This window comes from Microtus pennsylvanicus, chromosome 2 (assembly GCF_037038515.1).
Source record: "Microtus pennsylvanicus isolate mMicPen1 chromosome 2, mMicPen1.hap1, whole genome shotgun sequence".
Lineage (NCBI taxonomy): Eukaryota > Metazoa > Chordata > Mammalia > Rodentia > Cricetidae > Microtus > Microtus pennsylvanicus.
In genome coordinates, this window is record NC_134580.1 from 19,336,300 (window position 1) to 19,363,377 (window position 27,078).

At 39.6% G+C, this 27,078-nt stretch overlaps 1 protein-coding gene across 27 annotated transcripts in view; it reads right to left on the reverse strand.

Moving 5' to 3' along the window:
• The window catches only part of Kif21a (kinesin family member 21A), a 116,806-nt gene that overhangs the window by 43,955 nt on the left and 45,773 nt on the right, over positions 1 to 27,078 (reverse strand). For all 27 annotated transcript variants that reach the window (XM_075960398.1, XM_075960384.1, XM_075960381.1 and 24 more), the window contains exons 2-11: positions 13,397 to 13,619; positions 13,111 to 13,293; positions 11,185 to 11,334; positions 10,027 to 10,161; positions 9,428 to 9,595; positions 8,153 to 8,268; positions 6,218 to 6,413; positions 5,688 to 5,877; positions 5,240 to 5,303; positions 1,131 to 1,334 (exon numbers count right to left, since the gene is read on the reverse strand). In XM_075960398.1, coding sequence (XP_075816513.1) covers positions 1,131 to 1,334; positions 5,240 to 5,303; positions 5,688 to 5,877; positions 6,218 to 6,413; positions 8,153 to 8,268; positions 9,428 to 9,595; positions 10,027 to 10,161; positions 11,185 to 11,334; positions 13,111 to 13,293; positions 13,397 to 13,619 — 1,629 coding nt within the window. The remainder of the gene's footprint in view (positions 1 to 1,130; positions 1,335 to 5,239; positions 5,304 to 5,687; positions 5,878 to 6,217; positions 6,414 to 8,152; positions 8,269 to 9,427; positions 9,596 to 10,026; positions 10,162 to 11,184; positions 11,335 to 13,110; positions 13,294 to 13,396; positions 13,620 to 27,078) is intronic.

Consider the following 27,078-nt stretch of genomic DNA (forward strand, 5'->3'; position numbering starts at 1 on the left):
TCAAGCACAGCATGAACACTGGTTTCCACAATCCAGCTGTGCTCCATCGAGGGAGAACAAGTCATGATCTATGCCCTACTCTTGCGGCCGCCATCCATCAACAGCGCCTGCAAACACAACGCCTCGTCAAGAAACCAGTGTCTCCGAGCCATCCTGTGCAACTTCCTGCTTTAATTATTTTTATCTTTCCTACCATAAAGATACAAGGCAAACCTAACAGATTGAAGTTTCCAATAACTTTCATCAACTGACTGCTCAAGAAAAATAATGCCTTATTTTCGAACTGCATTCCTAAGTAAACTGAACGAAACAGCCCGTGAAAGAGACTGTGTTCCGGAGCTTCCTTATAAGACTGCGGAAAAGAAGATGAGTTGGCCTCCTGCTGAGCATGTAGCTAAAGTGTTTAAATTGAGTGCCAGTGGTATGTTCAATATATTGTTGGAAATAATTGGACTATATTCTACAATCAATAGGTAAATATGTAAGTAATTTGAGTATTTAACCACTCACACATCACAAATGGTCAAATTTTCAATTTTTCTCTTTTCTTTGCCCAGGTGACTTTGAGGTGGAAGATTATTGTCATGACACAGGAAGCCTAGTGCAGTGGTAAGAAGCTAAATAAATCCCTGAGAGATGCAGAAATCCTGAAATAACATGAAGAACTTTGATATGATCAGATTAGAAACCCTGAAGGAAATGACATTCTGATGGATTAGTCAGCCTTTAGTTAAACTAACTAGTTAGCAGGATTAGAACACCTAGGAGACTATGCAATTCTACTAGAAAATGAAAAGAGAGGACAGCACACTGTAACAATGGGACACAGAAGCTTCACAGGAAAGCAAGATGGATGGGATGCAAAAGCAGCGATTTTAGACAATATACTAATTTCTGCTAGTAAGCTTGCCTTGTCACAGTCTAAACTCAATTCATTGCTACATGCTTACAGCTAAACTTAGTTTCCTTATATGTAAGCAGAGATAAACCACTAGAAAGTATATAACTACAACTGTAAGTCAATTTAAATAACTTTTCATGAATTCATATACTTATGAGACTACGCATGCATACAGCAACTACAAATTAAATGTTCTGAAAAAGGAAAATATTCAGTTTTATAATACTACCTTTTCTTCTTCTTCTTCTCTTTCCTTTTTAGCTTCTCTAAGTCTTTCTTTGCTAGATCTATAATTTCGATGGTTTCTTTGTCTGAAGACAGTATGGAAGGAGAGAAAGCCGAGGACCCACTGAAGTACGGTGATCGTGCAGTGGCTCTGGTCAGGTTTTTGCGAAGGTTCTCATTCACTGCTTCACTTTCTAATAATTTAGCCCTAAAGAATAAAGGTACCATTAAGGATGGACAATTTTTATTACAATAAAACATTTTTAAAAATAATTATGCTGGAATCTCTAAACATACCCTACAACATTGAGCTCCAGGACACTACTGTGTGATCATTACCACCATGTACACCGAAAACACATTCACACTGCCATGTGGCCACCACCATGCACACTGGATACACATTCACACTACTGTGTGACCATCACCACCACCATGCACACTGGATACACACTCACACTACTGTGTGACCACCACCACCATGCACACTGGGAACACACTCACACTGCCATGTGGCCACCACCATGCACACTGGGAACACACTCACACTGCCATGTGGCCACCACCATGCACACTGGATACACACTCACACTACTGTGTGACCACCACCACCATGCACACTGGGAACACACTCACACTGCCATGTGAACACCACCATGCATACTGAGAACACACTCACACTACTGTGTGACCACCACCATGCACACTGGATACACATTCACACTACTGTGTGACCATCGCCACCACCATGCATACTGAGAACACATTCACACTGTCATGTGACCACCACCATGCACACTGGATACACATTCACACTACTGTGTGACCGTCACCACCACCATGCATACTGAGAACACACTCACACTGCCATGTGACCACCACCATGCACACTGGATACACATTCACACTACTGTTTGACCGTCACCACCACCATGCATACTGAGAACACACTCACACTGTGGTGTAACCATGAACATATGCATACCGGAAACACGTTCACCTTAGCTAATATGTCAATGCTTTTCTCTATTTTCAATGTAGCACAAAGCCTAGACAACACCAAAATGAAAGCTGAAATTATATGAAAATATAGTAAACCACCTACCAATAATATCGGTTTCAGACCATTATGTAACAAATAGCAGCCAGTTTGTTGCTGTTGTTTTTATTTTCAAGACATATCTAGTAAGGACTGAAACCCAGAGGGCTCACTTGCATAAACACCAGTCATGTAAAAAAAAGCTGTTCTTTTATAGGCGAGAGAGAGAATGTGTCTTTATCCCACTTTCCACTCCCTGTCCCCCAACACACAAGCACACTTGCTACTGCTGGAGTCTTACTGATTAGACGGCAGTGTGACATAAGAGAAAGTATTAGCCATCTCAGGAAGGAGCAGAGACAAGGCTTAGATTTCATCTGCACTCCTTACATCTGGGCCATCAGTCTCTAAGAGCCCCTACTGCTCCCCGTTTAAAACAGGGATTAAAATAGATAATTTTTCTAGGGTTGCTATGAAAATTAATTATGTAATGAACTGCAACTATAAATAAAAACAATAAAATTCTTATAAAAATTAGAAATAATATTGTTATCCAACAGTAGTAAAATAAATTAATTATAAACACAATTATAAAGATAATGCTTTAGAATCCTGAAAAAAAATGTTCATGAGGCAATTGTGGTATTGCAAAGAACAGATAAGATGGCAGACACATTGTTGTGACAATAACTGAATACATGAATATGAACACCACTGAAAATGACGGCCAAGCTTCAGGTCTCAGCTCAGGAAAGAGTGGAAAGAAGTTCAATGATTTCAATGTTCTCATCTTATGTTTGCATACTTCTACTGAAGTCTTCACACCACCAAATCCAGGGGGTTAAATGGTGGTGGTTTCAGTTTATTAAAAGGTCACACTTATGATTTAATAACTTGAATAATAAGATTTAAAACAAATATCCAAGTTGTGATATACTCAGATAAATTTCACTTGGTTTAATTAATCTTCCCAAGAATAAATTTTGACAGACATATGGATTGACGAGATTAGTGGGTGAAAACAGAATTTGAAAAGATGGGTCAAGTGACACACTAGACCTGTCCAGCATCTTTTGGCTTAAGAACCTTCATCTCCTATTGTTTTGCTCAAGTCCATAATAACTTTGTGAGACTTTCAATTATCTCTTATTATAGACTCAGAAACTAAAACTCAGAGATGCCAGGGAATGTAGAGGTAGGTGTCAGGTAATGTAGTGATGTCAGGTAGCACCTTATTAATTAAGAGGAGATTAAACAACAATCCAGGTAGTCCAATTTGAACTCAGAGTTCATTTATGGCGATTTAATATGTCATTTATTTTCACATGATACATTATAAACCTGGGACTCTTGAAAACCACTCCTCAAAGCTGGAAAACATCTAATTAAAGAGCCACCAACATGATTTCAAAGTTGGGAATATGAAACAAAGTATTAACCCATATAAGGAAGGGGTTGACAATGGACTAGCCTTGGGCTATGAGTCATCATGAAGCATTGGTAAAGGCTTAAGGTAAACTCTCAACACCGTGAGCATGAAGGTACTCTGTGCTGCTTTTACAGACTAGGAGTGGAAATTATATTGGCAGTCTCCTAGGAAATAATGATGCTGTCATACCCTTGGGCCAAAGTGAGAGCCAAGCTTTACATGCAGCTTTAGAGTAACAGGGAGGAGGACAGGAAACAGACCACAAGAACCAGAACGCAATCATCAGCAAAGTGTCCTGAACCCAGGGAATAAAAGAGGTGAAGAGCAGCTGCCTACAAAAGGAAGAGGACCTGCAGAAGCTAAGGGAGCAGAGTTTTCGGGACATGGTAAAACACAGAGGAGAAGGGGTGGTCTACAAAGTGCGGAAGAAAAGATTAGTCTGAGGATATATTGTAGACTGCTCAGGAGGCACTCTCCTAACCAAGGTAGAAACTGACAGTTTAGGAGGAATCCTGCCCATAGCCAGGACACAATACCCAAAGGCCTCTGTCAAACAGTAACAAAGAGCGAGGCATGAAAATTCACACACAAACCACACACACACATACACACGTGCATTACAATCATGTAAATAACTTTATTGCCATGTTACATTGGAGTATCTTATTTGTCTTTGATTCTTTCAAACATGGAAGAGAGGAGAGAACTTTGCGGAGGCAGGAAGTGGAGAAAGCACTTGTCACTGAGAATGGCTAGAATAAGCCCAGGGCTGAAAGGGGACAAATAACGCAAATTCAAGACAGGGCAATGTGATGAGAATAGCTATGAAGTAGGTCTTCCTCCCACTTGGTTATTATCTGCAGACATTTCCCCACAGAGCTGTCTGAGGTTTTACTCCGTGAGAAAAATAACTAAACATCAGGGCAAATATGGAAACTAAAACCATCCAGAAATGCTTAATGTCCCTCTCCTGTTTCATACCCCTAGTCCCCCAAATCTTACACAGTCTTCACATCCATACACCACGGATAGACTTTTTTATTTTACTAAGTTCTGACATTTCTAGTTACTGCATGTGTCGTGATACTATGTTCTACTAAAGACTATGGCCTCTTTATGGCATGTTTGCCTCCAATCCATGGCATCCATGCTCAAAGGTGAGTTTACAGTGTGTCTAAAAATATGTCAGTGGAGTGCACAGACAGAGAAAACAGGGACTCATTGAATTACATAATAGCTTAAGGTAGAAGGGAACAGGAAAGAATAAAAATCCAAAAAGTTAACGATTGTTCATAGATTTTGACGTATTTCCAAGGGATGGGGAAAGATCCACAGGTATGATTGGCAATAAGGATAGCTTCACCAACATCAGGTATGCCTGCCCTATATTTGGGTTGGGTGCTGTCCAATGAAGTTCTAGCAGCAACAGTAAGAACATAATATTGAAGAGTAGCATAGGAAGGGAGAAGATGAAATTTGGCTTGGAATATGACATGGGAAAGCCAACTATCTAGTTCTCTAAAGTTACCACAACCCCAGGACTGAAATAGCAACACAAATAGTTCCAGAACGATCATCTCAGCACACAGAAATGCTATAAATGCTGCAAAAACAGACGTGCATTACATGTTCTAGAAAAACATACCTGAGATCTTCGATTTCTTTGATATAACTATGAATCATATTGCTAATCTCTTCATTCCCTTCACCTGCAAGATAAAACATGAAATAAAACTTTTATTTTAAAATGAAGACTTCAGCATTGGGAGTATAGCTCAATAGAATAGTTCTTGCCTGGCATGCATGAGGCCCCAGGTTTGAAACTTAGTACCAAAATAAAACACAATTCCTCCAACGAATCTCCTATCCTGAATTACATAAACAGACCATAAAATAAAATGCTGCCAAAGGGCACATTTTATTTATATAGGAATGTCTTATTTTTTTCAATTAGGTATTTAACTTAAAATTATAGGTTGTAGATTAAAAGTTTAACATCTCAAAGTCAACTATTTTAAGTAAGTAATCAACACGAAGATTGGCTGATGCCCTACAGAAGTTAATCTCGCGCCTACCCCACCCTAAACTCATACCTGCTCTGGCAAGAACTTGGTTGGCCTGATCGCTGACGAGCTGTGTGATTCTGGCCCTCAGAGCATCCACAGTCTCTTGCATGGCTTTTATTCTTACACGTAGGTTATTGTTTTCAGTCTGTAGCATAGCATTCTCGTGAAACATGTCATTGATGCTTTCCACGCCCTCCTCATCAATTATTCTTTTGCCCTGGAGAAGAAATATTCCCTTGTTGGCGGAGGCTTTAAGTGCACGAGAGTCTTCTTTAAAGACACCCCAAGATCACACAGTGCTATAACCAATAGCGTCTTTATCTTCCCAGCCCCAAGGCAAAAAAATCAATTTCCTCCTACTACAATCTTCACGGTGCATTAGTCAGTAGAATTATAGATTGGGTAAGAAGCCTTTTGAAGAATTCTGGATAATCCAACTTCCCAAAGACTACCTCCAAAGACAAATATATTCAACCACTCCAAAAAGGCATGATTACATTCCCAACACATCAGCATCTGGTGTATCAGAGAACATACAGTCAGTCCTGCTGGCTTACTGTTTTGTACTCCATGAGCTCCATCTGAAGGCGTGTGATCTCGCTTCGGAGTGCATTGATTTGCTGGCTTGCTCTGTCTTGATTGACCATCACCTTGTTCTTAATATTTCTAGCCCGGTTGGCATATTTCAGAGTGTTTAATGTCTCCATAAAATCTCTGTCTGAAGGGCTGACACATGCTATCATGATTGTTTGGCTGAAAGTTACAAATAATAATTAGTCATAAAAATAAAAGCAAATACTGAGGTGCTTAATTTAAAATCCCTGCTATTTAAAGACCCACAGCCAACTATTAGGTAGAGAAAAGGCCCAAATGGGAGATCTTCACCAGGTCCCTCCCCTCAGAGATGGAGAACCTGGCAGAAGAGGGGGAGGAGGAACTGCAGGAGCACAGGGATCGAGAACATGGTCCACAGACATTAACTAAGCAGGGTTCATAGGGCTTCACAGAGAATGAAGCAACAATCATGGAGCCCACATGAGGTGATACTATGTACCCTGCATATACGTTATGGTTGTATAGGTTTTGGTGTTTTTGTGGAAGTCCTAACAGTGGGAACGAGGTTGTCTCTGACCCTTTTGTCTGTGCTTTAGACTCTTTTCTTCCTACTAAGCTACCTCCCCCAGCTTTGATAAGAGGGTTTGTGCCTAGTCTTATCGTATCTTGGTAGACATCCCTGGGAAGCCTGCTCCTTTCTGAAGGGAAACAGAGGAGCAGTGGATCTGAGGAGAGAGGGGTGGTGGGGCTGGGTAGAGTGGATGGGGGAGAAATTATGATGGGGATATAAAGAAAAGGAAACAAAACAAAAAGAATGAACAAAACGCCCTGCCATTTAAATAGCATCTTCCCTTGAAGCAGACAGAGACTGATGGTACTAACTTAAAGTCAAGTTTAAAAGCCCCATGCTTTAAGACCATCTTGACAAAAGGATTTTGTTAACCTGGGTAACACAAGGGAGAAGGGATATATAATATGTTCTTTGATACCTTGAGAAGGTGTGAGTACATACACTGGACTCTCACTTCGATGTCAACTTTTTGAGGCAGTGTATACAATAATTCTGAAACTATTCTAACTACAAATATGGCAGGTTGAAAACAAAAATAATTCCATTACGTTAATTTAGCATTTTAAAAAACTCTTCCAGGGTTGCAAAGAAGCCTCAACAGCTATGAATACTGACTGCTCTTGCAGAGAACCTGGATTTGATTCCCAGAACCCACGTGTCAGTTGGCAATCATCTGTAATTCCAGTCCCACAGGACCTAGCACTGCCTTCCGGCCTCCAGGGTGCTGCGCGTGTGTTCTACAGGCATTCATGCAGGTACCCACACATACATAGAGAAACTAAATTCAAAATGTTTTAATTGTTTCAAAATTTCTTCCCTTTCACTGATGTTTTCATTTGGTTCAGCTTTGAACTATATACGAAACGTAATCACATTCAAACAAAAGAGGCATATGGTATAAATTTTTCCACATACAAAACAAGTTCTCATTGTAGACTTTGTACAAACTGTCAATAATATTCTAGCTACTTCGTACTTACTTAGAAAGTTGAATTTCTTTTTCAACAAAATTCTTTTAGGCATTTCCTATATGCTAAGCAGACACTACACTATTATAGAATGAGCATGTATTATATAATAAGTTATGTGAGTTTTTAAAAAAGTACTTAATGTCCCTGCACTTTAACTCATTATTGATTAGACAGAAATATTAGCACTAACCCAAAGAATATTCTAAGAACTGCTTAAAATACTATATATATATAATATATATATATAACTATGTACACATTTTAGATAACTAATACAATTATCAGTTTTTCATCCTATTAATTTGTTTTTAAAATAAAAGCAGTTCTTATACGTTCTTAAAGGTACACTTAAAAATAATGAAGACTCAAAACTCAGAATAATGATGACTGCATACCTGTTACCCCCAAGGGAGTCCTGCAGAAGCCTGGTCAGCTTGGAATCTCTATAGGGGACGTGGGTGGCTCTCTTGCTCTTGTCACCCAAGGCACTGATCACATTTCCAAGAGCCAACTAACAAAGCGAGAGGGGGGGGGGAAATCCTATGTTTATTTAATTATAGCACTTTTTAAAAATAAGGACAGTCTATAGGAAATAAAATGGAAACCAAACAAAATTAAGAACCTGTGTTTGTTCCAGGGCAACTAGGGCTAGACAGAGAAACAAGCAAACATACGAAAAAGAACCTGTGTTTGAATTTAATTCACATGTCTTTTTAATACATGTAAGCTTAGTTATGGGTGTTACTCATAACAGGTATGTGTGTGCTACATAACCCTTTCACGGGTCTTAGCTATTACTTACATGACAATAAACTTACAATTTTACAATGAGGACACAAGAAGACAAGTCTTGGTATGCAAAAGCTCATCCTGAAATGTTTTCTTTTTTATTAGATTTATTTATTTATTATGTATACAACATTCTGCCTCCATGTATGCCCGCATGCCAGAGGAGGGCGCCAGATCTCATTACAGATGGTTGTGAGCCACCATGTGGTAGCTGGGAACTGAACTCAGGACCTCTGGAAGAACAGCCAGTGCTCTAACCACTGAGCCATCTCTCCAGCCCTTGAAATGTTTTCTTGCACATAGTGAAGCCGAATGCTAATACAAACACGGGTGCTTTCCCACCAAAATACCACTAGGTGGCATAGTATTAAAATTAATTCCTAATATAAGAGATTTAAAAAAAAATCATTGCTAAAAGACTTTTGAACAATCCATTCAACAAAATGATCATCACCACATTGTCAGTATAGCTAACTTTATGTCTTGTCCAAATGAGACACTTAATTCTAAGCGTTTGATTAGAAAGTACGTTTTCAAATGTGGAAAGAAGCTTAAAAATATATTCCCCATAAGTAACCTTTTACACATACTACAAAAGTTGAGCAAGCCAAACTAACATAGTAAGAGAGTCTAGCACGGGGGGGTGGGGAGTGTACAATGTGGTTAGAGGCTCAGTGAGTTACCTTGTACTTCATTCCTAAATCAGCGATGAAGGGAAAAGCTGGGCCTGATAACCTACGCTGTAATCCCAGTACAGCAGGAGAATCATTGTGAGGTGAGTCTAGACTACATGCTGAGCACCCAAAAGACAAAAACAAACAACACTAAACCGAGAGAGGGCAGCAGAAGGCCCAGTGTCTCTGTCCAGAGTTTAGCCTTACCAGCCCACAGTTGATGGATATGCCCTCTTTTGCCCTCTCGCCGGTAGCTCCCGTTCTTTTCAGTCTTTCTGATCCTGCCAGATCAACAAAATGAAACTTCGCAGTCAGGGTTTCGAATTCATTCATCTGCGATGATTCGGAAATCATCTTATTATCGGTTGCATTCTCCTATGATCACGAAAGGTAATTGAAAACGCCTTATTAATATGACATCAAACACCCTGTAACCTCACTCACATCTCATTCCCTTATACAGCTAAAGACACAGTCACTTAGCCATACAAACATAAATGACAACATCAGAAAGGGGTTGGAAGGCTAACTCCAGGTATTCTGAATTAAGGGAAAGGTAGAAACAGATCTCCCAGCAAAGGGTCAAGAGGACAACATCTCCACTAGTTTGCAACAAATGGATATTTAGTAATTCTGCTTGTGTCTCAAAGTCTTACACACTTGACCACCTTTGGTTAAATAAATGAGAGAAAGAAATTAAAAGAAAGAAACACTAAGGTGAGTTTAAATCAAACATCTTTCCCGAGACCTGTGTGATTGAAGAATCTAAAGGCTAAAAGTTGAAGAAACAAGAAGACTGAACTCACAGCCTCTGTCTGGGGACACACTCTGGTCTGACACACGTGAATGGTGAAGATGGCATGTGACCGAGAGCTCTGTACGTTCATCTGGGTACTAGCGGTGGTGCGGGACAAAGCACCCAGCTTCAAACACTGCATCATCTGCAGAGCAGAAGAGAGGCTTGAGTTAACGACAGTTGAACAGGTACCGCCCAGTCTAGAGTCGAGCTGAAACCCACTGCAGCAAAGGCTAGGAAGGAAGAGTTCTCATCCTATCGTTTCTGTTACAGACACACGGGAGCTGAACTTCTCAGTATAATGGTGCATTCTTTTTTAACTAGGGGAAAACACTAAGTTCCATTGTCTGTCGTGTGCTGACATTTGCAGCCTCCATTCCAAACTGTTACAGTAGAATGCTTTGGTACAAACTCCACAATAATCTGAATTAGGCTGTGCTATATCTTGTTTAATTTTTTTCTTCTCAGTTTTATTAGGTTTTTTCTTAAACATTTCTCTATATAAACCAAAATACAATCCTAAATGTCCCAAGCAAACAGGACAAATGGAGAGTTGTCTATATCTCAGCACTAACTATTTAGCCTTCTTTACCTGTGGAAGAATACTTACTATACACACACTGCTCTGGGCTCTTTTGGCGGTATGATATATGTCATGCTATGGAATTAGCATAAGCATCACGTTAAATTTGTGTTTGCATTAATTTATGTCTGCGTGTGCACATGTATGCCATGCTGCACGTGTAGGGTAAGACAACAACATCCGGGAGTTTGGGAGTCGGCTTTCCTTCCGCCATGTGAGTTCTGAGGACGGAAGGCTCAGCACTAGGTACCTTTACTTATAGAATCACCTTGCTAGGCCTCCAACATTTTAATAATGCTGTTCTTTTTGGAGAAAAAGAAATACAAAGGAAGTAAACTTTTTTTTTTGGTGGGAAAAGGAGGGCTCAAGACAGGATTTCTCTGTGTAGACCTGGCTGTCCTGCAACTCACTTTGTACTCTGCAGACCAGGCTGAGCTCCAACTCCCAGAGATCCACCTGCCTCTGCCTCCCGAGTCCTGGGACTAGAGGTGTGCGCCACCACTCCTCAGCCAAAGAAGATTTTTATCTTAAGTGTGTTATAAGTTAAGGTTGGTTGTCAAAGCACTATTTTAACGACACAGTCACCTCTGGCTCCGTATTCACAGTGCGCGTTGTGACTCCCACAGTATAAATCCCTCCGGTTGAATCTTCATGGATTCTGATATTTGATTTTTTATTTTTTGCATCAATATCCCGAGTGGTATCAAACAAATCAAGGACCTCTTCATTATAAAGCTGTGGAAAAGACACATTCCCAGGTGAGTGTGTAGGCCTGGGGCTCTGAGCCTCTAGCGTGCTCCACACAGTATCTGCCACATAAATGCTTGACCGCCCTCAAAATGACATCTGTCTCCTCCAAATAAAACACTGCTATAAATCACTATATTATCACAAATCATAAATATTCTGTGAATGCCAGATTTAGCTATAAAATAAGAAGAATAAATAACTTAATCATGATAAACAGAATAAGCACAAGCTAAGATGACCTAAGACCACTTTGCAAGATATAAGCAAAGAGAAATAAGAAGCCTAGAACAGTTTGTACCATATGACGGAAAAGCTAAAAGGTCAGGGCAGAAGACTTGTGATTTGGGGGAGAAGGTCATGGGGTAGGCTCTCACCGGGTAGCCCTGGCTCACTAAATAGATCAGGCTATCCTTGATCTCACAGAGGTTCTGCTTCAGATGCTGGGATTAAAAAAATGTACCAGCACACTCAGACAAAGGTGAGAGATTTTAAGAATTTTAAAATTTCTACAATTTCTGCTTAAAAATGTATTTCTCTTGCCTTATAATTTTTCCTATTAGTGTCTTTTCATTTTGTGTTCTTAATTTGTTTCATTAATGTGCAAACAATAGGCTTTATTGTGCCATTTTCCATATGTATACAATGTACTTCAGGCACAGATTATGTCTGATAAACCACTGGCTTTTGCCCTCTTTAGCACCTTCCCCTCTCCCTCACTTCCATTTCAATGCCTTCCCGTCCTTTTCTGTCTAACAAACGTCTGTGAGTCTGGCTCACTTCACTTGACATGATGATTTCCAGTTCCGTTCATTTTCTCACAAATAACACAGTTTCATTCTTATAGCTGAATCATACTCCACTGCGCATATATGTGTACGTATGTGTGCACATATCACATTTTCTTCATGCATATATCTGTCAATGGACATCCAGGCTGATTCCATAACTTGGTAATTGTGACTATGCTGGGGGATTCCAGCTGGCGAACAGGCTGATAATTCTATCTTAAGTTGCTTACTTCTATTTTATGTTTTACTGCATGTATTTATTTAGGTGTATGTGTGGGGACATGCATGCCATGGTACGCATGTGGAAAGTTGCTTCCTTCAATCCGGTGGGGGGGTGGTTCCCAGGGATGGAACTTGGTTCATTAGACTTGGCAGCAAGCACCCTTACACACTGAGACATCCATCGTCCCTCTCTTTAGTTTTTAAAGGATCTGTCTTAGCATGTGTACAAACAATTTAGAATTATAACACTGCAATCCACCAACTATTGTATTATTCCAAAGCTCACATTTTCTTCTACAGACATAACTCCCTACAAGGCTAGACTATTGTAAATTCATTCTATCTGATAATCTTAGGACACTTCAGAGACACGATCAGTCTCTGAAGCTGTTTCTCAACTTGTCCTTTTTCTTTTGATCATGATTTCTAAATTCCCAGAACTTTATAAACCCATCCAAATTACCCACAATAGTTTATCACTTGATAAGGAAAGGTTCTGAAATAAACCATATTAATTGTACTTTTAATGTATAGATACTGTAAAGCATTTATAAATGTCAACATTATTACATCCAAGAGTAAGGTATATTTATTATCTGTTCACTAATGCTAATTTACTCAAACAGCATTGACTGAGTACTATATGACAAACACTCTACTAAAGGCCAACAGTGAAAAAAAAAAAAAAAAAAAGCCCTGAGTATCTGGTGTTATGGATGAATTTAAAGAAAACTGACAATGAATCTACTACCTCTAAGAATTGGGCATTCACTTTAAATTCAGGAGGAGGAACCCCATTTTTAATTGCTGTAGATTTTTTTTCTTCAATGCTCCTGAAAAGGTGCTTAACAGCCCGAGAGATGATCCCCTGCTCTTCCTCCATGATGTTGACATCAAATCCTGTTCCCATTGTGTATGTTTTCCCAGCTCCAGTCTGAACAAAAGAATGAGAGGGAAAAAAATTTAACACGGCCATAAGACATGAAAATGGAAATGCAACTGAATTACAACTCCTGTGCAAATAATAAGGTATTTACTTGTCCATATGCAAAAACTGTAGCATTGTATCCTTCAAAACAGCCTTCAATTAGCTTCTCAATGCACTGCGTGTAGATCTGCTCCTGCTGGGAGTCGATGTCAAACACATAATCAAAGGTAAATGCCTTATCCTTCCCTAGGAAGACCTGCGGTTCTCCTGGTGTAACTGATGTACAGATATGGCATCCTTCGATCTTCTCTTTAGCAAGCTGTGGTCTTATCCTGTGAAGAACAATCAGAAAAGAAATTATGGGCAAATCCATTCTCAAAAAATAGGGGCTTAAATTCTTGGTCAACAACACTGACTTAAGTTCAGTATGTAAAATGGCTTGCCTAACAAAGCCAATGAGTTACTTAACAATCCCAAAAACAATGAACAAGAGTATGAAGTTCCCCTTAAAATTAAATCCTTATTGGATAGATGCTTTTCATCAACTGTAAGAAATACACAGTCAAGAAGCTGGAGAGAAGGCTCAGAGGTTAAGAGCACTGTCTGCTCTTCCAAAGGTCCTGAGTTCAATTCCCAGCAACCACATGGTGGCTCACAACCATCTGTAATGGGGTCTGGTGCGCAGGCATACACACAGACAGAATATTGTATACATAATAAATAAATAAATATTTTTTAAAAAAGAAATAGACAGTCAAATAAACACAACTACTCAGTTGTCACTTTCCTCTTTATTTCCAATGATCATCATAAAAACGAAATATTACAGAAATAATATACATATATATATATAATCATTTGTTAATGATAAGCATGTATATACAACTTTACTGTTTGGTCATATACTAAGACATATCAGAAGCGAGAGTTGTCAAAAAAATTAAAAATTAAAAATAGATATAAATATAACTTCCAATATTTTCTCTCCAAAGCAAAACCCAGTGACATTACATGGGTTGTCCCCGTGCACAGCACATACCCATCCCACCTGCTCTAGAGCCCAGCAATTCCCTGTTCTGTATTCTGTTTGTAATTTCAAGGTTTGTTCTCGAAGAAGGAAAGTCAGTATGGTAATACGTTCATAACAGAACAAACCAGACTGCAGGTCCATTCTGCTTACTCTACAGACACAACATCCTGGGCATAGGCACCAGTGGTCACTAGGTCCAGATCCCTGCTTGCCATGGAGAAACAGTAGCAGTTTAACAAAGAAAAACAAGGCAACCACATGCAGGAAATAGAAAATGATAAAGACAGAGGAAGAAGCAGGTTTTAAAGGAATTAGTGCCACATCCCTGTTTTATGAGGTCAAACTCTGGTCTAGTGATGGAGAAATTCATCTGTTTACTAAGCATAAACTCAACCATAAGTCCAGGCGTGATTTTTAGCTCTTTCTCTTTAAAGATGGAAAACAAGGATAGGAAAAACAATACCGAACTAAGTACACATTAGACTTACTTACGCAGCGATATTTCTTTCCTTGTGGTCTTGTTCTCCTTTGCTAGAGTGATGGACTACAATAGTCAGCAAGTAGCTGGTTAGGCACTAGGGAATGAAGTGCTCATAAATGAGCGTGGGCTTCAGTTTTCTCACTGGAAAGCACCAATGTCCTCACTTGTCGGGCGACATTGTCATTCCCATACTTCCTTCTAGATTTAACACTGCTCAACTGTAGGATACAGCATTATAGGAGGACAAAGAGGTCCTAGGAGACGGTTCTGCAGTAAGAACACTTGCTGTTCTCTCAAAGAACTGGGGTTTGGTTTCCAGAACCCAGAATACGCAACTCCTAACTGGATATAACAATGACTACAGGGCTCTGACAGTCTTTTCTGCCTCTGCAAACATGTGTGCCTATATATACAAACACAGAGAGACACACACACACACAGATATACACACACATGTACATACATAAATAAAAATAGAATAAACCTTTTATTTTAAAGGAAAGGCAAAGAAATAGTATAACAAAGAGTTCCTCACTAGAAGCTATGATTATAAACCATAAAAATAGCTTATGGATGTAACTTTATTTATGCATGTATTTATATAGGTATATATGGACCATAAATTGAGGATTATGATGTGGAAGAAGAGACCTTAAGATATATAATAAGAAAGCAGAAAGTGAGACTAAGTGAAGAAAAGAAACAGTTTAAGAAGGAAGTGGGAGAGGCCAGTGGGAGAGAGGAACAAATAAGAATTAAAAAGTCTGATAAAACATAGTCTAAAGATGACAACGACATGACAAAGCCTGTCTTGCTAACCTAAAATAATAATACATTTGTAGATGGAGGCTGCTTGTTCATCTCCAGCCACCCAGAACCAAAATAATCACACAGAAACTGTATTAATTACAACACTGGCCTATTAGCTTAGGCTTCTTATTAACTAACTCTTACATCTTAAATTAACCCATTTCTATTACTTTGTATTTTACCACGAGTCTCATGATTTACTGATAAGGTTCCCAAATGTCTATCTTCTTCAGCAGCTATAGGGCAGCTCCTCGACTCCACCTACTTTCTCTCTACATCTCTGTTCAGATTTTCCGCCTGACTTTGCTGTTAAACCATTGGCTGAAAGCAGCTTCCTTTTTAACCAATGGCAATAAAACATATTCCCAGCATACAGAGGGGAATCCCACATCATACATTTGTACAAACAGCCCATGAAAGGGCACCTTTGGCTTTCTAGTTCCACGTGGTTAATAAAGTGTCTCAAAATTAATATCCTTTTGTTTCCAAACACCTCGCATCCTACTCCACGTAATTATACAAAGGATACCATATCAAACACCAGCTGTCTTTGGGAGAATAGCTCTTGATTGTGGTCAAGACCCAAACAGAACAGTCTGAAGAACCTCAAGGGGATATCGGTTCCACCCTCTTCTCTGTTCCATCTAATCTACCTCAGGAGCCACCAGTTTTTCCTGAAATAGCTCTTCAGCCCACGGTGTTCTTTCTCACCATTCACACCTCCCTAATTAAGGCCCTCACCATCTCCTACTGAGAATATTGCACACATCTCCTCCCCCCCCCCCAAGCCTCTACCCTGTCTTACTCCCAGAAGTCTGTTCTGCACAATGCATATGAATACTAGTAAGACAAGCAGCTGATGGGGTCACCAACCTCCACCATTGTAATTCCCTGCTGCGTCCTGCTAGTTGCTGCATTTTAATAGGACTCCTACTGGTAAGGAAAGTGGTGAGGGTTTTTACCCTTTCTGGAACAAGCTGGACTCTCCCTGCCTTTGCTCTAAACCAGCTTTCCGGCTGCCAGACTCTCTGAGAACATAACAAATTCCCTGTGATAGGACAAAAGCCTAACCCTGTAACACAGCACTGTGCTCGCCTTTGAAATCAGGTACTGGATTTTAAGTAAATTATTATAACCATAAGCAGATTTACTGGATTATTTACTATCGATTTTGTTTCAACATAACAAAGCAAAATTTGGTGTCATTTGAATTGCAGATCTGCCAGTCAATTTTAGGATGCCATTGTCACTCTGCCTTTACCTTGACCTCCTAACCTACACTCACCTGATTACTACCCTTGCTAATAGAAGGGAGGAGCTGTTTAAAGACAGACTATGCCCAATCCTCTTCATTTGCATGGGTGGAGGTGAAGGCATGGCTTTAGTTGTCAAGCAGACATGCTGAACCCTCTTTCTATTAGACACAAGCAAAGGCTCTTTCTGAGATGGTCTCGCACAACACAGAGAAGGAGGAACTAGCTTCAAAGGCTTCTTGTGCAATTCTCTTTCAATGCTTCTTCAAAATTAGTCTTTTAAGCCAGACAAATCCTTAAGCACACCCAACTGAAAATTTTTTACTTTAAGCTCAAAAGTCGATTTGTTGCCTTTAATGAGAAGAGCTTAACATGTATATAGCTACAAACTGTAACACTACCTGAGATTATACAAGGAAAAAATAATCCAATGTCAAACCTTACAAAAGAAAACAAACAAAAAAATCCAAGATTTTCCTCTGCATATTTTCAAACTTTATTTCTTAATAGTTTTATGTAAAATATTATACCATTAAATATTCTCATCTAACTCCACAACTATGAACTCTACATTTTGTAATATGTAATATGTAAATATTTTAGTTAACTTTTAAAATATGTAATATGTAAATATTTTAGTTAACTTTTAAAAATTTCTTGCAAGTTCTTAAAATTTATAATCATATAACTCATATTTTAAGTGGCTTCTTAAAGAAAAAATTTGTGTAAAACAAATGGCATAACTATTTAGGGTAAATTATTCTAATATTGTACATCAAATTATATTGTATAACTATATATAACATATAGATAATTATAGATGAGTAATCTATAATTACTATATCTATACATCTGAACTATTATAAATATATAATTACACATATAATTATGCTACATATATAATTATAAAGTACTGAAAACTATAATTTGTTGCAGCTAGGTTGAAAGTGTGAAAGAGAATACAATACAAGGTTTTTGATTTTACGGTGAGGAAACAGGAACAAATGCAACCTCCATCTCACATCCAAACCTTCCCTTTAGCACGCAGCAGCATCTGCTACTCTTCCATGAAACTGAAAGTGTCAACAGAATGCAGGTCATCTTATATCAACACTCCTCAAAAACTGTTTCTAGGATAAATGTGGTGATATACACCTTTAATTCCGGCAATTAGGAGGCAGAGGGTTGAGGATCTCTGTGAGTTCCAGGCCAACCTGGTCTCCATAGCATGTTCCTGACCACCCAGGGGTGCACTGCAAAAGCATAATTAAAAAAAAAGAAAAGAAAGATAGGAAGGAAGGAAGGAAGGGAGGGAGGGAGGGAGGGAGGGAGGGAGGGAGGGAGGGAGGGAAAAAGAAGGAAGAAAGGAAAGGGAGTAGGGAGAGAGGGAGAGAAGGAGGGAGGAAGGAAGGGAAGGAAGGAGGGAGGGAGGGAGGGAGGGAGGGAGGGAGGGAGGGAGGGAGGGAGGGAAAGGGAAGATGGAAAAAAGGAAGGAGAGAGAGAGAAAACTTGATCTATAACCTCATATTTTTCAAACCTCTACTGCAGCTAGCAGTTGTGACATCTGTGTTTTCTAAATTCCAATTACAAAATCAATTGTGCAAACTACCTAAAAAGGTTGGTCTTTGGCAGAAAAATGTCAATATTCTGCCTGGGATCTAAGAATTTCCTAATTTGGATTCTTTCTGCTTCTCTATGTTCAAATCCAATCACCCTGAGCTACTATAAACCCTCTGTCATTACTAGGTCTCAACTTAGGTCCTTCCCCATATAACACATGTAGTTTGCCTTCTGCATGGATTGTCAATCTATTCATCGGCAAACTGTAATCTTTTCGTCTCCAAGTCTTTGAAGTCTCTCTCTTTCATCAAGCTGAATTATTTACCCCTCCCAGAAACCCATTCATGATTTTAGTATAGTAAGAATCCAATTAGATTACTGTTTCTCCACTAGCGAGTCCTGGCGGATAAACAATCTATCTTACAAATATATAAAACAGAGTAATTCTGTAAGTATTTCCTAGTGGACTCTGATAGGCTACATCAGCTCAAAGGAGTCTGCTTCAGTGCTGTGCACTGCTCTTGCTCAGTTGTCAGAAGCTCATTCCTGGACAGTAGTCAATGACACGCTATCTCTAATTTTCTAAGCTATAAGATAAAGAGTCTAGTTTAGTGTGTCTCTAACGTTTACTACAGGTTCAAGTCGTAGTTTAATTAATCAAGAAAACAAAGCAAAGGTTTTCTATGTAGGAAACTACAAGCTACCTTTTCCCTGCTATACGCTATACTCTCATTAGTTGTAAGTCTTCTGCCTTCGGCCTTCATTTCTATTACAAGCTCCAGCAGAAGACAGTCCATGTTCTGGTGGCCACTGGGGGAATGACTAGGCCTCCGGCAGTGCCATCAGAAAATCACAGGACATTCTGAGACTGAATCTAGTAAGTTTGTCAAAATTGTGCCTTGCTTCCTGTTTTTTGCCTTCACAATAACCAACCTATTTTTATAGCTGAATATATTAAATCAGCCAAGAGGCCTAGTTTTGAATTATACCAGAATAAAAAGATAAACATAATTTCGGATAAAAGCTTATACTTGCTATCTTTTCAGCTAAAATTTCAGGAAGAAAATTCAGTAGATTTAAGTTCAACCCTGTCATGTGATTTCAACAAGGTATGGAGGGAACCTCAGTATCACTGCATGGGAAGCGCAAGGCCCTCACTGCTCTTTCATGGGATCATCTCCCAAGTCTTGTTTCCAGCATGCAACCTTTAAAGGGAGCATCCTCCATCAGTCAAAGGTTGTATTGCTCCAGCTTCGTGTCGAAGAGTCCCCAAGCTTTCTGCTTGCATGGCAAGCTTGATTGCTTGCACAGCATCCATAGAATAAGTGCATCTGCCTGCACCTAGTGGATCAGGAGGGAATGAGAAACCAGCTTAAAATATGCAAAGCCCCGTTCTGATGGTACTGTGAGTAGTAAAAGTACCTAGCCTCCAACCTGAGCATCGCATCTTCTGCCAATACTCATGAATGGTCAAAAGTTAGCTGGCACCCTTGTGAACAGAAGAGAATGTCAAGCTCTTATAGGTCTTGACCTACACTAGCACTGACTTTTGGCAAGTTACTCTCTCAGCGTCAATTAACTTGCCCATAAGACATCCCTGCTATGCCTACATTGCAGCATCTTGAACAAATGAGACCCCGTGCGGCAATGAAAGCCTAGGGAGGTATATATAGGGTACTGGGAATACTACTACTACAAGGTCACTTAAAAATTCCCTAAGCCAGTGACCTCATCAATCAGCGTAACATCTCAAAAGAGTCTGGGTCTTCTACAAAGAATGTATGATTTAGGTTTTGGGTCCTTTAACTATTGCTTTTTTAAAAAAATAAATAAAAATAAAAAAAGCATAGTTTAAAAGCCCTGAGTCTTTGAGTAATTTAAATGTGAAACTACTCCTCTAAAGATATATATATATATTACAGCACTAAACATTATCTGCATCTCTATGCACATAGACATACAACTGTATCTATATATGTTATCATGTCAGTATTGGATACAACAAGTGTATTTGTGTGTGTCTACGTGTGTTATGCTACATGTATGTGGCTGCCTGCAAAGACCAGGTGAGGGTGTCAGATCCCCTGGGGTTGGAGTTATAGGAGGTCGTAAGACACCTCATATGGGTTCTGGGAGCAGAATTTGGGTGTTCCACAAGAACAACAAGTTATCCTAAGTCTATCTCCAACCCCATTAGGAATTTTTGACTTTTTTTTTATTCATTGGCAACTTCAGACATATCTATAATGAACTTGATAATTTTCACACACATCCCCCATTCCCTTCTCTCATTTCCTCCCTCTCCCACCATAACCCTTATTTTCAACTAGTTCCCCCACTTTCAGTCAGGTTTTATGTGTGTTTGTGTGTGTGTGTGTGTGTGTGTCCACGTGTGTGTCCGTGTGCATATACACACATGTATGTATGTATGTATGCATAAGAGAGAGAGAAAATATGTGTGTGCGTACTGCTGGAAACCGAACTCAGAACCTCTTGCATACCGGATAAGAACTAAGCAATTGAGCTGCATCTTTAGCTTCCAAAATGGGAGTTTTCTATTATGTTTTTTTTTTATCTCCCCCTATAACCAATAAGAGAACTTCATTCAGAAAAGAACAGAATTCCCCAAGTAACTAGTTCAGTTTAAAGGGTAATTGTAATTATTATGGTACAGTTGGTTTTTATAGCAAATCGTGTGCTATAAAGATATAAGGAATCAAATGCTAGAGACTGGAATGCCATTGACTTGCAGGTATGGGGGGGAAATGCCTGCTAAGAAAGAATAAATAATACCGTGTCACTGGAATATATTGCACCCCATTGTGTGCTGGAACCCATATTTCCCTTTACCACTAGACAAGCAGCACCTATAACACAGTGCGAAGATACAGATGATCAAATCTGTATTTTCAGAGTAAAATCTTCATAGTGGTTTTCTCTTGCACTATTTCCTCTCTAACTCCTCTGTTTTGCATTTTATTAAAAGCATCACAAAGGATAAGCCTTTCTTATGCTAGTTAACTGGTCAAGATACACACAAGACATACACAATCTTTTTGCAGTTGGCCACTGTTGTTTTCCTACCATGCTAGAGAGAGCACTGTTGTCCCTAATCCAGTTTCATGGATACTGTGAACTTCCTGGGGCTCGCATACCTTTGTTAGCTCTGCTTCACTTTGTTTCGTTGCTTGAGTTACTTTGATCTCATCCCCGTGCCACGATGGTAGTTTTCCGGTTCACTCAATAACCTGACCTGATTCCCACTCTGTGAGGTTCTTCTACTCACACCTAGCTCTAACCAGCTCTTCTAGCACCCTCTAGCCACCACTGTTTTTCCTCAGAGACTGCCACCACCAGATCCAAAGCTCCGATCGCATGCCTTTCATATGTCTGTCGTTATGCTAGATAATCATCATCACTGGCTACTACTTACTGGGTCTCCATCTGATGCTTAATGTGAATTAGTTGTTTTTATTCATTTTTTGTCTTCTAAAAGTCAGGACAACTATTGTATTGTCACAATATTAAGCCACTGAGGTTTCTGATCCCTTTTTAATCTTTCCCTAGTCCAATCCAATAAATAGACACTACACTAAGGTAACCTCTATCCAATTTTAACTTTCTACTTTCTGTTCTAGATGTTTCTAACACACTATAGGACCTCTAAGAACCTCTCCCCCTTGTTTCCTTACAGGCAAGCCACCATGGCTCACATCTGTAACAGCAGCATTCAGGAGGAAGAAGCAGTCTTAGCTACATAGCAACAAGCTGAAGACCAGCCTGGGGCAGAGGAAACTATGTCAAATAAAACAATAAAACACCTCAGTCCATTACAATTATGCATGGAATTTCAAAAATTCTCTTGTAAAATTATAAATGAAGCTATGTATGCTTTGGGGAGATAAATGAGAATCTTATCATACTACCTCTTGATACTGCATCCTTATTAGACTTTTTCTTTATAAGAGAAACTGATATGATTCCTAAGAATAGATCAAAAGCATTAGATACATGTAGCTTTTGTAACCTTTCCAACCTGGTTTATAGTTTTGATCTCTAGGAAAAGAATCTGTGTTCTTCAAAGTCACTTGTTTACAACAGTTTGCTGTAATATTAAGGGAAACAAATACTTGACCCTCAGCTTCCTAAGAACAGGTCATGAATATCTGAAAATGTCAGAGGCAGAATTAAACCTCTACTGTTCAAATTAGGTCACTATTGAAGGAAAGGGGGACACCAATAGCAATCCTTCCAAGGTAACAGTCATAAACTAGGACTGTCCCAGGTACACTTGTAAAAGAAGGTGATTCTAGACTGTGGCGATGTATATCTCAGTCAAAACTAGGGGGAAGCTTATTACTAACCAGCAAATCAGAAACTGGTTGAAGCGATGGAGAGAGAGTGCTGACTGTAGCTACTGACAACAGATAAGAATAGTACCAGTTCTCAAGCCTGGCCCCATGAAGGAATTGCCGGGGAAGTTCAATGTGTTTGTTTTCATTATACATTAATGCAGATTCCCAGGTCCCACCCAGACATGTTAAATCATAACTTCCCGAGGTGGAACCAGATTCTATATTGTTAATTAGCTCTCCGCATGACTCTAACACACTGCTAGGCCTGCACCAGATTTCTGAAGCAGTGAGGAATGGCGATGTTTGGAAGTAGATCCTGACCCCACCGGTTGGTTCTGCCCTAAAACCAATGCCACTTCGTCCACCATACTTTTCCTATTAAATACAACCTTATTCTAGAAGAGGACCTGGGTTCAGTTCTAAGTACCCACGTGGCGACTAGCAAGCCGCAGTTAACTCCAGCTCTAAGGAGTCTAACATTGTCTTCTGACCTCTGGGAGCACTACACTCAAATTACACTAAGTTACACACAAGTAAGACATCAGGACACACAAAATAAAAATAAATAAGCCCTAAAAAATGTATGGCCTTAGTACTGCGGTCCAATACGTCTCAAGCAACAAGGTGGATGGCTTCCGAGGAATGACACTCAAGGTTGTCCTCTGGCCTACACACTCACACACGCACGCACGCACACACACACACACACACACACACACACATGCACACACACACATGCGCACACACATGTACACTCATTCACATTAAATACCATGAACCGTATTTAAGTACTCTTAATTTTCCACATCACTGTGTATTTAATTACTTTAAAGATATGTACTAGGGAAATTTCTAAGAGGTGTAGTACACACTAGACACAATTTCTAAATTACTTTCATGCTGCAATGGATTCACTACGAAAAAAAAAAAAAACCTGGTATCTTGAGCTACCATCCTTGTTAAGTGCAATGAGGTGGGCCTGACCTGAGAAATATCCAAAAGGTACAAGAAACAAGTCAAATTTTGTTAAATTATAATAATTTTCAAACATCTCCCACATGATTAGAATATCACACTTTCAAAGACCTGTGCACACAGACCACACCAGCCGCATGGAACATGGAATGACTTTTAACAAAACCCATCTCTTCAGCAGCTCAGTTGCCATACTCTTGCTTTGTTTGTCTTTCAGATAGCTTGCCATTTAGGAAATCAGATGAATATCTTTCATGGAACTTGACATTACTTCCTGAGGTCTGTAAAAGGAAAACTGCAAGCAGCAAGTCTTTTGAGTCTAGTCAATCCAACCGGGCCCATTACCTTTACAAAGCCCACTGTGATCAGACTCCAAGTGAAAGGGAAATGAGTGAGGTGCTCTCCCTCCTGAATGCCCTAAGGAGACATTAGAGAACAAGGTGTCTTTGATAGAGGCACGGGATCTTCCTCTGAATTGAAGGTCTGAGGAGGCAGGTGATGTCATCCATTACTTCTGGCACTAAAGGTCAGACCTGAGTCTCAGACACTGAGCAAAGACTCCATTAGAGATTTCCTTTTGTTCTTTGATACTAAGAGCTATCTAAAGCCATTAGAGTTCCCTTAGGGAAAGTGACTATAAGGGGTTCTTGCCTTACCACCAAAATGGCAGGCTAAATTAGAAGAATCAATCATTTCCAAAAAATAAAAAAAAAAGGAAAAACATCCTCCCAGAATCAAGCCCGTTAAACAAATAATGCATTAATCCTTTATTTGTATAATATTATGCTAGGAGTTATAGGAGAAATAAAGGATGAAGTAACGTTCTACCACCTGGAACTTTGTTATACCACATAGGAAATAAAGCAAAAACAAAACCAACTATAATTCGACATAACACTTGTCTATACAAATCGTAAGGAAGCTTTTGAAAATACACACTGTGACGCTGAGGACCTGGCTGGGACAGAGAGCTCCCTCTCTAATAGTCTACAGGTAATACTGGTGCCACAGTTTCAAAACCGTAGATGGGAGATAATCACCCAAATCAGGAGAGGGAAGAAAAATGCCACATGAGGCAGAGCGAGAAAAGCAAGACAAAGAGCTGTGTGGTGGAGGCATGCTGAAGAAACAAACAAAATGAGTCGACCAAGAAAGGTGTACTTTCTTTCCTCACCTAAGAAAATTTCTGACTGCAATTACTAAATCTACTGTTCATGCAAAGCTGTTGGGCGGGGAAGATGACCCGGTGGGTAAAAGTCAATATAGTTATACACAATTTCAGTGTGGCATTAAAATTTAACTAGCCCACATCTAAGTTCATCTACAATCAATCAAGCAAGCAAGCAAGCAAGTGGTTTAAAGGCCCAGCTCAGACAAGAAGATGAAAGAGAACTTGAAATTTGTGGATCCATCTCTAGGTTGTATTCTCTAGCCTACCAGCATTAGATAAGCAGTTCCAATACTGGTGGCCACATGTGGTATCCTACACAGGTAGGATGTGAACAATAACTTTTGTTTTTTGCCTCTCAAACAGCCAGGACTTATAACCTTCATTCTTATAGATATGTAACGAATTAATCTAGACTTTAGACCCAAGAAAACACAGGCACTTTTGAAAAAATGGTTCAGTTGGTAAAATGTTTGTCATGCAAGCATAGAACCTGTGTTAGATCCCTACAACTCACATAAAGAAGCTAGGCACAGCAATGCATACCCATAAACTTCTGCAGGGGAAGTGGAGACAGGAGCGTACTGAAGCACACTGTCCAGCAAGCTAGCTGAGCTGGTGAGTTCCAGGCTCAGTGAAAGATCCCTAAGAAAAAAAATCTGAAAAAAAGAGCTCACACCTTTAACCCCAGCACTTGAAAGGCAGAGGCGCGTGGATCTCAGTGAGTTCAAGGCCAGACTGGCCTACAAAGAGAGTTCCAGGACATCCAGGACTGTTACACAAAGAAACCCTGTCTCAAAGAAAAAAACAAACAAACAAATAAACCAAACAAAAAACAAAAAGAAAGATCCTGTTCCCCAAAATAAGGCAGTAAGTGATAACACAGGCCTCAACATGTACATGTCCACAAGCACATATACCTGTACACAAGTACACACACACACACATGAACATATAAATACACACAAACAAAACACACACATCAGACCTTAGTTTCTATAAGTGAAAAGTCACAGCACTGCTAGAATTTCTGCTGAGTCTCACCAGGCTGGAATGTCGGCATTAGGCTTGGGGTTGTTCTCAGCTGGAGTTGTTGAAGAATTCAGTGGCTTATTGTGTGGAAGTGAGAGCTTTGTTTTCTTGATGGCACAAAGCCAATTCTCACCTCTCCAATGCCACCCTAACATACAGCCTGGTAGACCCACCATGGGGCACTTACTGCAGGAGAAGCTTTTGTTCCAATCTGCCAAGGCTTCATCTATATATAACGAGGAACAACATCTCATCACTTTTACCTATTCTACTAATTACCAGCAAGCCACAGTTACTGTCCAACTCAAGCCAAGGGGGTTACGCGGCAAAAGGAACAGGGGGCAAAGGTCACCGGATAATCACATTGCCTCAGGCACTGGCACCACAGACAAACTGTTCTTTGAGGTTGAGGGCAAAGAGATTCCTTTGATTCAGCTTGAAGAATGAGAAATCGACTTACAGATGGGAAAGCAACAGCCGAACAAATCGGGGAGAAAAGAGGTAGCCTTTAGGATGGCTGCCACTAACAGCCACAGTAGACACTGTCTGGTTCCCAATTAGGTGCTGATGAACACGAGTTAAATACGGAGTGTGAGTTTTGTATAAGAACTACCCAGTCTTTACAACCATTTCCTCCAGACCGAGTGCTGCGTCAATGTGAAAGAGAAAAAATTCTGCAACTCCTCCAGGAATGTCAACTTTACATTGAGCAAAATTAATAAACACTTTAAACATTACTAAGATACGGAGCTAGAACACACATTCCAAATGGAGAATATAAAATGTACACTATTTTTTTTTAATATACAACTCGAAGATTCGGAAATTTCCAGATGAGCTAGCTATACGTTACCCATCTTAAGTCATTGTAGTTAGAGGGATCTTGACGTAAAAGCTGAGACTGCAATGCTATTTTGGGCCTGCTCAGTACTTATCCCCCATTAGATATTAATGAGAGGAGAAACTCACCGGTAAAGTGATACATTTTTAAACACATGGTTTCAAATACAAGGCACGTGTGCTTTTTTACCGTGGTCTCTAGAAGGTAAATTGCCAATGAAACTGATATAAAGGCAACAAAGTTTCTGTATCCCTCAGGCAGGTGCTAGAACCTAGATGACCATAGT